Here is a 15,707-nt window from a genome sequence, read left to right as displayed (position 1 = left end):
CACATCTCCACACAGCAGCACACTTCTCGCCCGAGGCCATCTCTTGGATCACCTCATTCCTTAACGGTAGGACTATGAGGGTCTTCTCGCCCACAGCTGCAGCAGATCCCATACCCATCACCTGTGGTGTACCACAAGGCTCCTGCGTCTCCCCTACACTGTACAACATATTTACCAAGCCCCTTTTCGATTATTTGGATCATCTTGGTATCACCTACACCAATTATGCAGATGATACTCAGATCCTCCTTCCGCTTTCTGGAGATTATGGAAAGGATTTGGCCTTGTTAAATAGGGTGTACATCATCATCCAGGCATGGATGGCTACTCATGGACTATGCCTGAATGATGAGAAAACAGAGCTTATCATCATGGGCACAACACACAGTCTAAGGAAACTCAGCCCGGCCTACAACTCTTTCAAGATAGATGGGAACAACATTAAAGTTGGACAGGAGGTTAAAACTTTGGGCTTCTACTTAGACTCTACCCTCTCCTTCAAAAGACAATTGAGTTCACTGGCATCCTCATCTGCATACACATGCAAACTTATCCGCTCAGCTAAACCATTTCTGTCAGATACCAGCTGTCTTACAATCGCTAGAGCCCTTATACTATCCCGCCTTGACTACTGTAATGCCCTTTACCTGGGATCCTCCATGGCTACCACTAGCAAGATACAAATTCTCCAGAATAATGCCCTGAGAGCAGCTCTAGGTATCCCCAGAAGAGAGCATATATCAGGACTCAGTCAACAGAACAATTGGCTCTCCACCAGAGATAAAATTCTCCTAAAAACGGCTTCACTCACCTACAAATCCCTTAACAATGCCGCCCCGATCTACCTGATCAACAGGTTCCAGAGACAAATTTCCACGAGACCCCTCAGAACGGCTTACAAAGACTGCCTCTCTATCCCAAATTATAAACTTGCCACCATAGGAGGTAACAGCTTCCCGGTAAAAGCAGCCAAACTTTGGAACTCTTTGCCCCCTAACTTTAGAGCAGACATGCCCTACCTGAACTTCCGCTCTAAGGTCATCTCATGGCTGAAAATGAAGGACCTCCCAGACAACTAAATGCCAAGGTTACTCCCCATGTGATCCGCACTTGTATGCTTGCCACTCCTATTGTGTATATATTGTATATATTGATTGTTTTCTCTGCTGTTCTGTACATTCTCCCTACGCCAATTTGTACTTTTACACCTTGTAACCAAGTTTCGCATATTCTTGTACATGCTGCGCCCTGATACCCCTGGGTATAACTGCGCATTATAAATAATAAACTAAACTAAACTAAACTATGTAGGTGCCATACAGGGTTGACTTCATTTTTCTGTGGATTCTGGCACAGGTGCTTATTTAAGGGCGAGCAGACCTGTAGGAACCGGATTTGCCCACTGCAGAGGTCTTTCCCTTCAGGAACGATGACTAAACAGATGCACTTCAGAGTTGCAGTCCCTAAATCCAGAATCAAGATTCCCTGTGGATCCTTTTCTTGCAACATCATTACTGGAAACTACCTGCCACAGCTCGTATATGCATCCCACTTCTGCCACCAGCCACGCTGAGACCAACGCTCTGTAGTTATGTTCACCTCATATCTGAAGGGGCCAAGAGGTTGAATACTGGCCCTGGTCTTCTACCTCAGTATTAGTAATAGTTGCTAACTTTAAGCCTTGTGTTAAATTATGTACCTATTGCAGACATGTTGTTGGAACTTGGCTTTCTTTACGCAGAGACCAACCTGATTAAACTGCTAATTATGCAAGCTAAAAAGTACTAAATAAATAAAGAGAATGAATGATGTTTGCAAGTGACATTATTATCAATTGATATTAGGTATGACTGACAAACAGATTTGTTATCTGTCAAGATGCCCCTAATCTATACTTATTGTATTTCCTAGATCGTTTTCCTGCCCCCCCCCCATCCAACCAATCCTGTATTCGTTGCCTTCCCATGTCTGTGTAACTCCATGTATATAAAACTTTGCTACACAGGAACTGAGACTAGGTGACCAGATTCTACTTCCTCAGTGAAGATCTCAGTGCCGCCTTTAGCCAGGGACATTGGTGTCCCAACAAGGCTACAGAACCTGAGTGAATCTACAGAAGAGTCCCCTGCACAACCCCCTGCTGGATGTAAGTCCTCTTGTTTGAGCCTGCCTTTTGCTTGGAACTTTGGTCTCCTGGGCCTACTCACAGGAGGTAAAATGTCACCATCTCTCGAGCCAGGTTCTATGAGTGTACTGTCAACCTCCGGGTGGTTCTTGTCACTGAATGGGTTCCTGTATGTAGACAGGTCCTGAGTTCTTTACATGATGGCGTCAAGTGGTCATCATACCAAGTACTGGTTGTTCCCCGGACACTAGCTCCTCAAGTTGGCAGTGTGAGACTTGCGACACTGTGGATACCCGGCCATCTTCAGCCTGCCCACAGCAAGGCTGTTGAGTTTTCCTGATCATCACCCTCTGCTGGCACTCTTGCTTCTCAATACTGTGGCAGAGTTGTTCACATTAACCCAAAAAAACGAATGTTCTAATTTTCCTTCTATTATTTTTAAGCTTAAATACCAACTTAGTTTTCCTTTTCAAATTAATTGGTTTAATTTGGTTTAAATCATAGTCTCTCGGGTATATTCGGATGGTGGGTACCGTCAATACAACCATTCTCCGGGTTACCTAGATCCTTGGGTTGCCTTCTTCTGTTCTGCTTCTTGTCTCACGGCTGCTTGCTTGGCTTCACATTCTCTAAGCATTCAACCAGCCTTGTGTTGAAGCCATCACTGCCAACGTTCTAAATGCTTTTCCTTCAGGCTTTGTTCCAAAAGCACACTCTATCTAACCTGGGTAACCTTGGGTGCTCTTCCACTTTTTCTACTCACATTACAAATCTTTCTCTCATATGAAGCTCTTAGAAACCTTACAACCCTCTCAGGTTACTTTCACCTGGATAGGCCATTTTGTCACACCACTCACCTTCGTGGACCTTTCTACCTGCCCCCACGTGACGGCTGTATCTTTGTTGGCGCTGCGCACAGGTCCGTACTGTGCGGGCTCTTCCCCCGAAGGGCGCAGCCAGACAGCCGTATCCATCGTTCCGTGAATGCGCATTGTACCAGGCCTTATGGCAACTATGGCTTGCTGTTCAAGCCTCGTTGGCGTCCGTGGCCCCATATTAAGTCCCAGCTACAGCTGGTTCTCTGCGTCTTAATGCTGTTTGTCCCTCAACCGTGCTTCGCTCCTGCTATTGCCTTATTCTGTGTTCTACAGTTATTTCCTTGCTCTTCCTGTTCCTTGTTTCTTCCCCTGCCCTCCTAGTCTGCTACGCCCCTGCCTCTTCACTCTGTGTCCCTTCCAGCTGGCCCCTTGCTGTATCTTCCAGCCTTTCACCTGCCTTTCTTGCTCTGAATCCATTCCAGTTGTTCACCCTCTGCTTTGCCTTCCATTCCACTGCCCCTACAGTTTGTCCTGCTTGTCATCCTGCAACATCCAGTCAGTTGCTCCTGCTGCTCTCTCCTGTATTCACCTCCTACAATCATCCTGGACAACAGTACCCAGCGTGGCCTTCCCGGTCAGTGTTTGCACTGTTCCTGTGCAAGGAAAATGTGGGAAGAGTTGTCCTGTGGCCTGGGGAGCTGATTCAAGGCTTCTCAGTTACATCCGGGTGGGTTTTGGGTTAGTTTCTCGTGCCACACTGTCATCTGTACTTCCTCCCTCGACAGTCGGGTTTCATCGCCACGACAAACAGAAAGAACAGGTACGCAGCACCAGCGCGACGCATTGCTTAACACATTTCCACCTTAGACTTCAATGGCTCAAGTATCTCTTAGTTGTATTTGCAGCGTCTAGTTCTGAGGGCATCTCATGTTTCTCTCTATTTCAGTTGTGCATCTCACAGAGATCTCAACAGCAATTTAGTACAAGTGCCTTGGCTAGTTATCACCCTTAGGGTCTTAGTGCTCCTCAAAAGTCTTAGTACTTGTTCTTAAGGACCTTTCCCAGATAGTCAACTTCAATTGAATTTTTGTTCTCTTCAGGACTTATGGTACTTTTATGATTGAGTCTTTGCCCACTTGGGGTTCATCTCAGCCTCACAGCCCCTTTTCAGCCAAGTGCTCTTCAAGACCTCTCCACAACCCAGTGATCAAATGGGATTCTAGGCTTCTTAGAACCATGCGAGTCAAGAGCTTCTCAAAATATCGCTGCACCTCTGTGTACAATTTTATCTCAGCTTCCCAGCATCTTGTGAGTCAAGTGATCAGTACCATATTCACTGCCACTCCTTGGCGCCAGCTCCCAGAACTCCTTTCTCTGCATCCTTTGGCAGCTTTCTGCCTCAACCTGCAGTTGTCGATGCACAGCACTTTGTCTTCATGGGGAGCTTTTGATATTTCTCTCGCCAACCATTTGTTATCGTACAACAGCTAATCTATCTCCAGTTTTGCAATGGTCAGCTTGGCCCTGATTCATTCCTCTTCATACCCCTCCATGATGATATAGTTTTCTGGGAGTTAAGAAAAATTCTCTCCGCCATTTTGTTTTATTTCTGTCAGTAGTTTTTGCTAATCCACTGTGGCCATGACGTGTGAATACGAATATTTGTTTGACCTGGTGCTCACTACTGTCAATGATGCATGGTCTGCCATTATCTGGCTTCACTTGTCAGGATTTGGGTGAACCTCTCCATATATGTATGTGTGCCTACTGAATGCATCAGTGTTTCTGGTGAAGACACTTTAATCAATCCTCCTCACTTATCATTGCTGCTTCGCAAAACACTCAAGGACGGTGCTCTGGAAGCAGCCATTGTTTTATTGAGCACAAACCTGAAGAGCCGCCACACCCGGACTTAAATGGCTCATTACTATAAAGTGGTGCGCCTCGTACTTCAATTACTGCATTAATGGTCACAGCAGGCCCACTCGCATTTGTACTAACCTTCCTTCTAAGAACATTTAATTTGTGTGATTTTTGGTCATAATAAGAAAAATAAGATAGCTAAGGTTATATTATTCGTTTGGCGGTGTACCTCTAGGCGTCTTATAATTTACCTCCGAACCCCTACAAACATTATGGGAGTTGAGGGTTTGGACCCGCTATCCATTTGCAAACAGTGGGGCATCAGGTCTGTGCAGAGTAGAATTGCTGGTGCTTTTTTTGGAGTAGCAGGCAGTCAACATTAGCAAAATTGAGCTATTTCAGTCTTCTCCTGCCTACATATCAAATTATATAATTTCCAAAATATTTTTCTTTGGCTTTATTCTTGTTTAGGCCACAATGTTCCCTTATGCTGTAATTGTTTCTGTACACAGTTTTATTGAGTGTATGGTTTAAGTGTGTACGTGGATGGATTGAATGGGTTGTATGGGTTGAATTAATTGAATTCTTGAAGGAATAACTGTACACAGTTTTATTGAGTGTATGGTTTAATTGTGCACGTGGATGGATTGAATGGGTTGTATGGGTTGTATGGGTTGAATGAATTGAATTCTTGAAGGAATAACTGTACACAGTTTTATTGAGTGAATGATTTAAGTGTGCACGTGGATAGATTTAATGGGTTGTATGGGTTGAATGAATTGAATTCTTGAATGAATAATTGCATTGTGTTATTGTTCGTATCTTCCATGAAATTTTAAAAATATAAATATAAAAAATGATTTTTATTTTTTAGTCAATAATTGAAATGTATTGTTAATACATTGTTCCAGATTTCATTTTTTCAGAAGATATACCAATTGTTCCCAGAGTCTGGAAGACAAGGACCTCGACCTGGAATTGCTAGGCATGCAGAAAATAGAGGTCCACTTCAATTTCAAGTGTGCTGATGACCCGTGGATGCTATTGGCATGTCCAGCATTACAGCATGCAACGAGAAGACATTGTGCATTATTGGGAGACAGGCAAACTACACACTCATAACACTCCCTCATAGCAGCAGGTGGGGAGAGGCACGAGACAGTGAGAGGTGGTGCTCTGTAGGAGAAGAGACGTGCTCTACCTACACAGTGCACTCCATCACACCTGCAGCGAGTAGCAGAGAGATGATACTGCAAAAGGAACAAAGAGCGGTCCATCACACTGACATCAAGGAGTATACGGGGCTTGTTGAGGGTGTATGGAGGATGGGATGCAGTCAGAGATGCTGACCCCAACAAAGTGTGACCTCAACTCGGCTCTAGATCTGAAAAATACTAAAGTGGGAAAGGGGCAGCAAATCTGGCTCCCAGTGTGCAACCAACTTCCCACAACTCTAAGGAGAGAGAGCACCCAATGTGAGGAAAGGGTGGGGTTAGGGGTGAGTCTTGTTGAAAACGGAGGAACTCCCAAAGTCACTAACTTACAATGAGGACCAACCCATACCCGTGAAGCCGATGCATGGCAGGATGAGAAACTGGTGAATGCTTTGACACCCTTTAGAGACCCGCTGGAGGGAGTGGTGATGGTTGGTGGGTGTGATGGGAGAATGAGAAACCTGCAAAATCCTAAAATGTTCCCACAAGCAAGTGGAATGGGGGAAGGAAGGAAAGGGGAGAAGGATGGGAGGCTTAGAAATTGCACATGGATTAACTCAGTGTGCAGGTCTGAGAACGGGGGCATTGGGGGACGTGATACCTGCAATAAGAGAGAAGAACTTGAGGGAAAGACGGAGCTCCAACTTTTAATGGGGTGCACCCTTCAACTAAACACGTAGCCCAGTTAGATCTTCCATCTTGTAGCGTACTTACTCTCTGCAGGTGCCACGCTGATGGCGCCTGGCTCTTCAGGAAATGTGGCCTCCACAGCGCCCTCTAGCAGCAAGAGTAGAAGCAGAGGCAGCAGCAGTGGCAGGAGAGCGCAGGGGCTCATGGTCTCCGGACAGCCAGCTCTGGATAGCCACCTGCAGCAAGGACCAGAAAACAAGGTTAATCTGGGCGCTAGCCTGGGCAATGAGATCCAAGATCACTGGCCAACAGTCTGCAAGTCTCATTGCATCCTAAATACTTATGCTCAGACTCAGAACAGTAGATTCCAGCTTAATCTACTAGCAACAGGACAGTCAACAGAGAGAGATGATCTCAGAAATGTACAAATCAGTACTTTCAGGACGGCAACCAGCCTTAAGAGCACGGAACCTGAGCTTCCATATTCACCATTAAACCAGTGCTGGCCTTTAACTAGTCCACATCCTGGGCCAGCTCCGCCTAGCAAAAGCTGCATGATGCCGTGCACTGACAGGGAGGGGGCCTGAACAAGTACCAGAATTGCATCTGCAAATCAAAGAATCCTCTTTAGACTCCAACATTGTAAATGTGTTTTTAAAATGCTCAAGTTATGATCAATCCCATTGCTGTAGCAAGTATGAACATCCCCTCTTGTGTTACCCACGAACCCTGAGACTCTGAAACTAAACCAAATTAATTGCAGTGGCAAGTTCTAATAATATTAATAGATTAACCTATGTAATATGTTCACATGATAAAGGCCCAACCTTTATGGATTGTCTTAGATAAATGACATACTTTGCAGGCTTCAAAAACAGACCTTTTATTTCACGAACATTTTCTAGGCTGAAGAACTTTACAAACCAAAATGGAGGGCTTATCAGTCATCCATCACAATAGCAATTCCAAGCATATACATTGATCCACAGAAGTAATAGAACGACCAGTGCATCACAAATTCAAGAAATGTCGACTAAGTGCAGACACAGAAAACGTGTTTAGGTCAAAGAGGCGTTCTTCAGGAGCAAAACGTGTTTGTAAAGAAATATACCTATGCAATAATCAATTGCATACAAATTACCCAAACATTACAAACTCATTTAGCTGACTATAACAAAAAATGATTTACGTCTCTGTTATTCATCAGTCTGAAAATGTTATGCCATGGTCAATGCCTTTCTTGGAAAGGGTTTAGCAGAAAAGCAAGCCACAGAAGGGCTCAGGTACCTCATGGAGACAGTGGTGCCGACGGGAACTGCAAACGACTCAATTCCTGAAGGACCCATCAAGCAGGTTATAGCGCTGCATGGAAGGGTGGGGGGTGCAGACAGCCACCCTGCCTGTATAAGTTGTAGTGATCATCGTTCAAATGCACACACTAAACATACATAATCCTCATTCATGTAAACATCTTCAGGCCCATAAAGTTAGATCTCCTCCTCCTCATTCGTTCACCCGGAGGTCCCCTGCTCCGCGAATTCCCTAATCCCAATGCTGCACTCACTTTGGCTTGTACAGTTTGCACTGTCCTGCTGCTAGTCTAAGCTGCGATTTGCCTGTTCCCGGTCAATTGTTTTTAGCACAGTCGTATCTTGTTTTGTGCCAGCAATTTAGGGTTGGCCACTGCTTCCAAACTACTGCTCCCGGACCTGCTGGGCAGCAATGTTGAGAACCGGCCGGGGCAGTGGCGTCGAGAACCAGCCTAGGTAGCGGCGTCGAGACTCTGCCTGGGCAGCGACATCGAGAGCCAGCCTGGACAGCGGCGTCAAGACCCAGCCTCGGCTGTGGCGTCGAGACCCAGTCTGGGCAGCGACATAGAGACCAAGTCTGGGCAGCGGCGCCAAGACCCAGCCTGGGCTGCAGCGTCGAGACCCAGCCTGAGCTGCAGCTTCGAGACCCAGCCTGAGCAGCAGCTTCGAGACCCAGCATGAAAGCGCCCTTGCCTCGCTGTGTAGCTGCCGCGCTAGGTGAGGTGCTCATGATCCTGTGGTTTCCTGGCCAAAATCTGCATTCTGCATTCTGAATGGCTGTTAGGCAGGATTAGAAGGACAAGCCACAGGGATAGCAATGACCAGCACAGAGGTAGCAGCTGCTGTCACTGGCGATCTCTGACTAATGCCCCAGGACAACAGGACAGTGTAAGGGATATTTATATAGAGAGAGATAGAGCGCTAGAAAAAGAAAGATGAAGCAGGGGAGAAGGGAAAAGAATGTGGGAAGTTTGCTGATGTAAAAACTTTCTCTCTCTCTCTCTCTCTCTCTCTCTCTCTCTCTCTCTCTCTCTCTCTCACTTTCTCTCTCTCTCTCACGTTCACTATCTTATTTGCATTGTTAGTAGTATGGTGGAAACAGTAAAATATGTGTTATTTAAAATATCACACTTCTTTCTACAATAACACCTAATCTTGATTTTGTATTGATTTACCACACAGGATACATAGAGACGACCACATGCATCATTGCCTGTGTAAAGCAAGTGCCCCCATGCTGCCTGTTCCTTCAATCCCTCCCCTAAATCCCACGCACGCCTTTGTTTTTTGTCGTACTGCATCTGTTGAAAACCTATGCTTAACAACTGCCTCTGTCGAATGTAGCGGACACCCCTCCATTCAAACTGACAATGGCCTCTAGAAAGGGAAGACGGTATCCCTGTTCCGTGGACCGCCTCTTCCGACTCCCTAATGGACTCTTCCGCGGGCTATCCCTATGCACCTTGGCCAGCAGTCCAACAGCAAAGGGCATTCGCCATTCGATCGCCCTGCCTTCTGAGCAGCTCTGAAGTATTCTTCCAAGAATTAGAACTATGGATAATCTAAGGCGTCTTATTTCTAAAGGCAAATGTGTTCACTAAGTTAACTGATTCCATAGGAGCGTTACTTTTGAAATTCCTCTGTTGTTGCCCTGTCCTTAGGGGCACCCACTCACACTGGGCTCTAGTTCTACAGATCATCTGAGGAAAAACACTGTTTATTTTATTTTTATTTTTTATTGTTTAAAGTGCGGGCCTAGCTCGAGAGCAGCGGAGCGCTGTACATAGTGTGGGTGGCCAGCATTTGGGCTGCCATCTTTTGATAGTAGCGCAGTACTGTGCGTCGGTATGTGCGTCCACTGGAGTTAGTCTTTGGTCAGGTGTTGTTAAAAGAGCCATGTTTTGAGAGATTTGTGAAATTAGAGAATTGGTGGGGCATTCCGAGACTAGACCTGGATCGAGTTCCAGAGGGTAGGTGCATGACAATAGAAGGATTGTTTGCAGGTCTTCTCTTTGTGGACAAGTTGTGATTCACCGTATTATTTGCTATGTCAATAATAATCCTCAAATATTGCCCAAATTCTCCATAGGTACACATTATGGAGCAGAAGAATTAACTCAAGGGCAAGCTTCAGACCTTTATTTTAATGCTTTAATTTTATGGAGGTTTTGTAATGTGACAAATCAACTTCCGGGGCACCAGTGGTCCTTGGGTGAATGTTGGTTTCTAACTCATAAATCAGCCGCACATCACTAGTACACCAGAAGGCATCCAAACAGATTGGAATAACAAGCAAATTATAAATCTACTTATCCAATTTTGGTAACGTGGATGGAACGGCAGGCTTATCTCTGAAAAGGTGTGGATCGTTGGCTGGTTGCAACAAAGCGAGAATACAAATATTACCCAATGATAAAAAAGACTGCCCAGTCAAATTTGTATAAAAAATATCTACTTTATTTATATCACAACATACACTCTAACAACACTACGAAATACAACCCACTCTGTAAGGGAATGCAGAGGACAGACAGTTTCAAATAAGGAAAAGTGATGCACTCTGGATACTGACAGGAGGGTAGTCGGTATGGTGAATAGCCACAATCGTTTAAGGTTTCTTGGCTTCAGTACAAAGGGAGGAATGGGTCTTAACGTGAATCTAACAGCCTTCTGGAAAGGACCAGAGGGACAGAACCACAATGTACCTTGTGCTGTGGGTGTTCTTCGTGCTCGACAGGGTCGAGACGGCTTCAGGGCGCTTTGCAGGCTTCTGTGACAGAGTTCCTGACGGGAGTCAGCTGCAGGTATCAGGTGGCCATGTGGTTTGGCGAGCAAAGCTGGACGATGAACGGATGCAGACTAGGTAAACGGTGGCTCTGGGTCAGAAATCATTGTCTCAGGGCTGATCAGCGGTTCTGAAGCACTGGTAGAGACATCTGGAATATCTTCAAAGCGATGGTGGCTTGACAACCGTTAGCCTTGCAGTCGGTTGCAGATGAAGCAACTCAACTGGCTCAAAAAAAGTCCTGTAAGGCAGACGTTAGTAGATGCTTGTCGGGGTACTTCTCCCAGCTTCTTGAATGGGCTTGTGTCGTCCTTTAAGGTGGACAGCCCACAGCTGTGGAGTGTGTTGCTGGCAACTACCTTGTCCTTGGTTGTAGGTTCAGAGACCTTCTGGCACTTCTCATCCAGGGAGCTTGCTGCAGAGCCTAGCAGAGCATGCTGTGTGCTGGCTGGGTACCGGTTCTGGAGCATCTGGAGGGTCCTCTGAGTTCTGTATCTCCCTCTGTTTCCTGGAAGATGTTTAGGGGAGGGATCTTGCTTCCCTCTTCGGATATCCTGGCATTCCTTCACTGGTGGAAGATGTGAGGCAGGCTGTACCTTCAGCCAGGTCTGCTTCTGGTGAAGCCTTCAGATGATCTGCCAAAAGAACGGCTAGTCCCTCTTTTAAAGCCAAGTGGGCCACAGTAATTGGTGTAGGATAAGCCTACCTTAATAAACTAATCCTTGGGTCACTACCAACAATCTTCCATATGCTTGATGTCATAGACATGGTGCTTTGCAACAGGAAAGGTAAAGGGGTTAAAACAGGAACAAGGTGTGTCCCAGAAATAAAATGGCGGAAACCTTCTCTCAACAGAATGCTCTGGTCACACTACCTTGTGACATTAAGTCCCACCCATCTTCCTGTCTGTTGTGTTCAAAGAGTCTCGCTGGTTAATAGTCCTCTCTATGTGGTCCCTCTTAAAGCAGCAGGTCTCACCTGAAGCTGCAATGAGACAAGACTCTCTGGCTCCTGCCCACCACATATTCGTACCTTATGAATGGTGTACCCCTACTGGGGTGGCTTCCTGTAAACAGCAGTCCCACACATGACAGCTCACTGTCATTGATAATGAGGGCTGGAGCTGGCTTCAGGTTGACAGAGTTACATATGAAAGGTTGTTGGGTTTCCTGTCTCCTTTGTTAACCTCTACACCTAGGTCTCACGTGGGCCTGTTTGAAATATCCTCTATTGTTATGTTAATCGCTGCCTCCAAAAGAGGAGGGTGGATCCATGTAGCCATTGTTATTCAATTAGGCTAGCCATGGCAGGGGGAAAGGTTGGTCCTCCCCCTTCCTGGAGATGACATAGTGCACTCCTGGCTGTCACATTCCAACTAAATATCACAGGGCGGACTGTGCCTGTAGGCTGTTTCCACCCAGAGTACACATCTCTATGCATTTGTTGTGGTGTGAGCATTAGAAAATGTGTGTGGATGAACCCCACACATTTTCCTGAGGTTGGACTTCCATCATTCCATTTAATCAAACTTTTTTTAAAAAACAGATGAGCGCACGCCCACCATGCGGATGGTGGGATTCTTCACATGTAATGTGCAACATTGCAAGGATGCGGTATGGACATAGAGAGGATGAGACTCGGATTGCGACTCCCTTGCAGGTGGCCTTCAGGGAAACTCACAAGGAAAGCAGTGCTATTGGAGAAAAGGATTGTCCTCTGGGATATGTTCTCCAGTTGTATTCTCACACCACTTAACTCTATATTGGGCCACGATTCAGCAGTTTGTATTCTCCCACTCAGGCAGTGTTCAAATAAGAAAGCTATCTATGCCCCATCTCTAAGGTTACCAAGTAACATGAGATTTTAATTACAATATTAAGAAAAATCAATAGACATGTTAACTGCTCTGCTACTTTCATCTGCTGTTGTTGTAGATGGAGCTGCTTATCCTGTAAGGCAGGGCACTCTAAGTCAGGTCTTCAAACCCCCCAACCATGCCAGGTGTTCAAAATAACCACTGGCAGGGTAAATGTGCAAATGTGCATTGGCTTTAGATTGTGAGGATCGAATTTGAGGACCCCTGCTACGGCACTAGAGAGAGAAATCCCATTTGTAGGGCCAATTGATACACAGTTTTAGCTTTTCAAAAATGAATCCTAGATGTTACAGAATGCCATCTGTGAGGGGGAAAACCCTGAACCTTTTTGATTTTTTAGTAAACATTGAATCACATAGCTCTGTCTCTGAAAGTGAAGTCTACTCTTCAAACCGCACAAATGTACCTCTGCTGGCCTGTCTACTGACAACTCTCTGCAGCTGCCTTGTGCTTTGGCAACATGGCACTAATGAGGTGCCATGTGCATTCATGGCCAGCAGCTGTTGGAACCAAAGCCCATCAGCAACTATCTGCCTTAAACTGTGGGCAATCCTGAATCTAAATTAAATCATATAATTGTGTGCACCCAGAACCTGGGGGCACATGACACATCTAAGTATAATCCATGTCTGGTTATGACATCATGGTCTCTGGGCATCCACAATTATACTGGCTAAAACCTTCTTCTGTCATTTTACTGTCAGCTCGGTTTAAAGTGACCTTCCTATCAAGACCTACTGTGCATTCACTGTCTGGGGCTGAGTTTCACCCAACATTTGCCGTTTTGGATCTGCTCCAGCATAAGCCTTTGTCTTTCCTGTGAAAGAGACAGGAACTGGCCCTAGTGGGTAGACAGAAGTCCAGGACTTCAAAGGACAGTCCCTGCCAGTCCAAAGGAAACCACACCAGGATGGTACTTAACAGAAAATCTCGGATGTAGACAGACAGTGGAAGGGTGGGGGGGATTAGACTAGTTCAGGAGAGGACTTTCCAGTAAGAGGTTTCCACCATCTTGGGAATTCCCAAGGCTTCCAAACATTCTGTACCCATTCTCCAGCACCTGCTTCCAAATCACTCTGGGTATAACATCACCAGGCAGAAAACACTGAAACAGCAGCCAGGATTCAATCCCTTACAGAAGACTAGAAGGGAACTAATTAGCTGTAGAAGATTGCCTATATAAGGAGGTGAACCTACCCCTTACGTGAATCTTCTTTGAACATCTGAAGAATAAGGATGACATCTGGAACTTTGGTGGGAGTACAGTCCAAAGTTCTCTTCGATAGAAAGGAAGACAGAGATCTCCCAGAGAAGAGCAAGCCTTTCCCCTCAAACATCTGAGAAGAACATTTAGGGCGATCGGCTGACTAGGAAAGGTCTACTAGAGATGAGAACACTGGTACTCAGGAACCTGCTCACTGATCACTGGCGAGGATGGAGCCCTGCAAGTGCTCTCTACAAACCTGCTGGCTGAGCACTTCAGAACAAAGAACGAACCTTGCTAATGGGAACCGTAGGCAGGGTCCCCCAGTACCCAGAGGTCAAGAAACAGCTGTGGATCCTGTTTATAAGCTAGCTTCAATATAGTTCCTAGTCACCTCGCCAGCTGTAAGACCCCTTTCAAGATGCTGCAAGTATCCATAGCTGCCTTTGGGACTTGCTGCTTTTCAATCTACTCTTGAACCATCAAGTTGCTGACTAGACCCATCATCTTCCGGAGCTTCAACCTTTTTCGAGACGGTGACCATTGAAGGAATGCATCACACTGTTGGATTTCTTTGACCTGTCTAGCCTGATTCAAGACACTGACTCGATAATTTGCCTGCCTGTTTTCCTCACCCAATTTGAGACAATTGCTGCTACAGGGCTTAACCGCTTTGCTGGACCGTCTTGAGCTGGTTTGACTGTCTTGATGCTCATGATCCATTGGGAGCAATTGATTCAGATTGGTGACTCAATCCACTGAAAGTACTTATAAGCCTTGATCAATGCTATTGAGCACCAAGAACAAGCATTTAACGGTATTTGAAGTTTTGTGTCCCCCGGGTCCACTTTAAAGTGCGCTGGTGACTAGTAGGTCCCAACTCTCTACCTTGTTAAAAGACCTCTTCAGTGAATTTGACAATGCTGGTCAAATTACTTCCTGTGAACCCTATTTCCAGGCCCAGGGTGTCTCTGTTCTTTGCAAAGTCTGCATATTCTGTGTCTTCTGTTACAGGAGTGATGTACATGGCTTTTGATTAGTGTTCCTGTATTTTTAGCTCAGTTAAATGATTCTATTGTAAAGATCATTAGTTGGACATTAATTTGTTTTGCTACCATAGCAGTATTGTTGTTCGGACTGTTTCTGTGCTGGTGCCCCATGCTCCTAAAGGGGGTGAAGGGTTAATGCCTGTTAGGCTTTGCCTGTTTCACCCCTTTATGTTAGGGGTCACTGCTGGTTTAGGAGTAGAGTGAGGCTGGGTGGAAGTTCTAGCCACTACTCATCACTGTTCTCCCACAGAGCAGTAGCCATGGCGTCACAATAGACACACTACTCTTTCAGCTTTACTTTTTTTTTGTGGGTCAGGGTATGAGTCATGAAGTGCATTAGACGTACATGAAATAGCGCCTCCTCTGCTGCTTGCTTTGAAATGCTGATTTTTTAGAGCAAGGACAAAATATATCTTTTAGTTATTACGCAGGTCCTATATGTTTCATGTGTGTGTTCGTTTCTGTTTGCTGTGTGTTCGTGTGTGTGTGTGTGTGTGTGTGTGAGTGTGTGTGTGTGTTACATTCCAAATGTCTGTCTATTGTTATTACACACACTGCAGAACGGCACATCTGTGAATAGCTTTCCAGCTTGAAAGATATGAAGAGCACAGCGAGGCTAATTTTCCAATTCCCACGGGTGTTAAATGAAGTGTAAAAAACATGCGTACGAGTTATACACTGCATTTAACACCCGGGGGAATGTTGCTCTTCTAAAGAAACGGATCAGGATTACAGAAGTTATTCTACATTTCTGCATGCCCCATCCACACATCTAATTGTCATGCTGGTGTGAACGGGTTGTATTCCTATGTAATCCACCAGTTTTTAGTGCC

At 45.5% G+C, this 15,707-nt stretch overlaps 1 protein-coding gene across 1 annotated transcript in view; it reads right to left on the bottom strand.

The window, feature by feature from the left end:
* Nucleotides 1–15,707, bottom strand: part of SEMA6B (semaphorin 6B) — a 563,759-nt gene that overhangs the window by 231,608 nt on the left and 316,444 nt on the right. The window contains exon 2 of the mRNA XM_069649360.1: nucleotides 6,735–6,886. Coding sequence (XP_069505461.1) covers nucleotides 6,735–6,855 — 121 coding nt within the window. The 5' untranslated portion in view covers nucleotides 6,856–6,886. The remainder of the gene's footprint in view (nucleotides 1–6,734; nucleotides 6,887–15,707) is intronic.

Source organism: Ambystoma mexicanum, chromosome 1p (assembly GCF_040938575.1).
Source record: "Ambystoma mexicanum isolate Mex_15411 chromosome 1p, UKY_AmexF1_1, whole genome shotgun sequence".
NCBI lineage: Eukaryota > Metazoa > Chordata > Amphibia > Caudata > Ambystomatidae > Ambystoma > Ambystoma mexicanum.
Note: the sequence above shows the minus strand (reverse complement) of the source record. Positions and strands in the feature narration are given on the sequence as shown.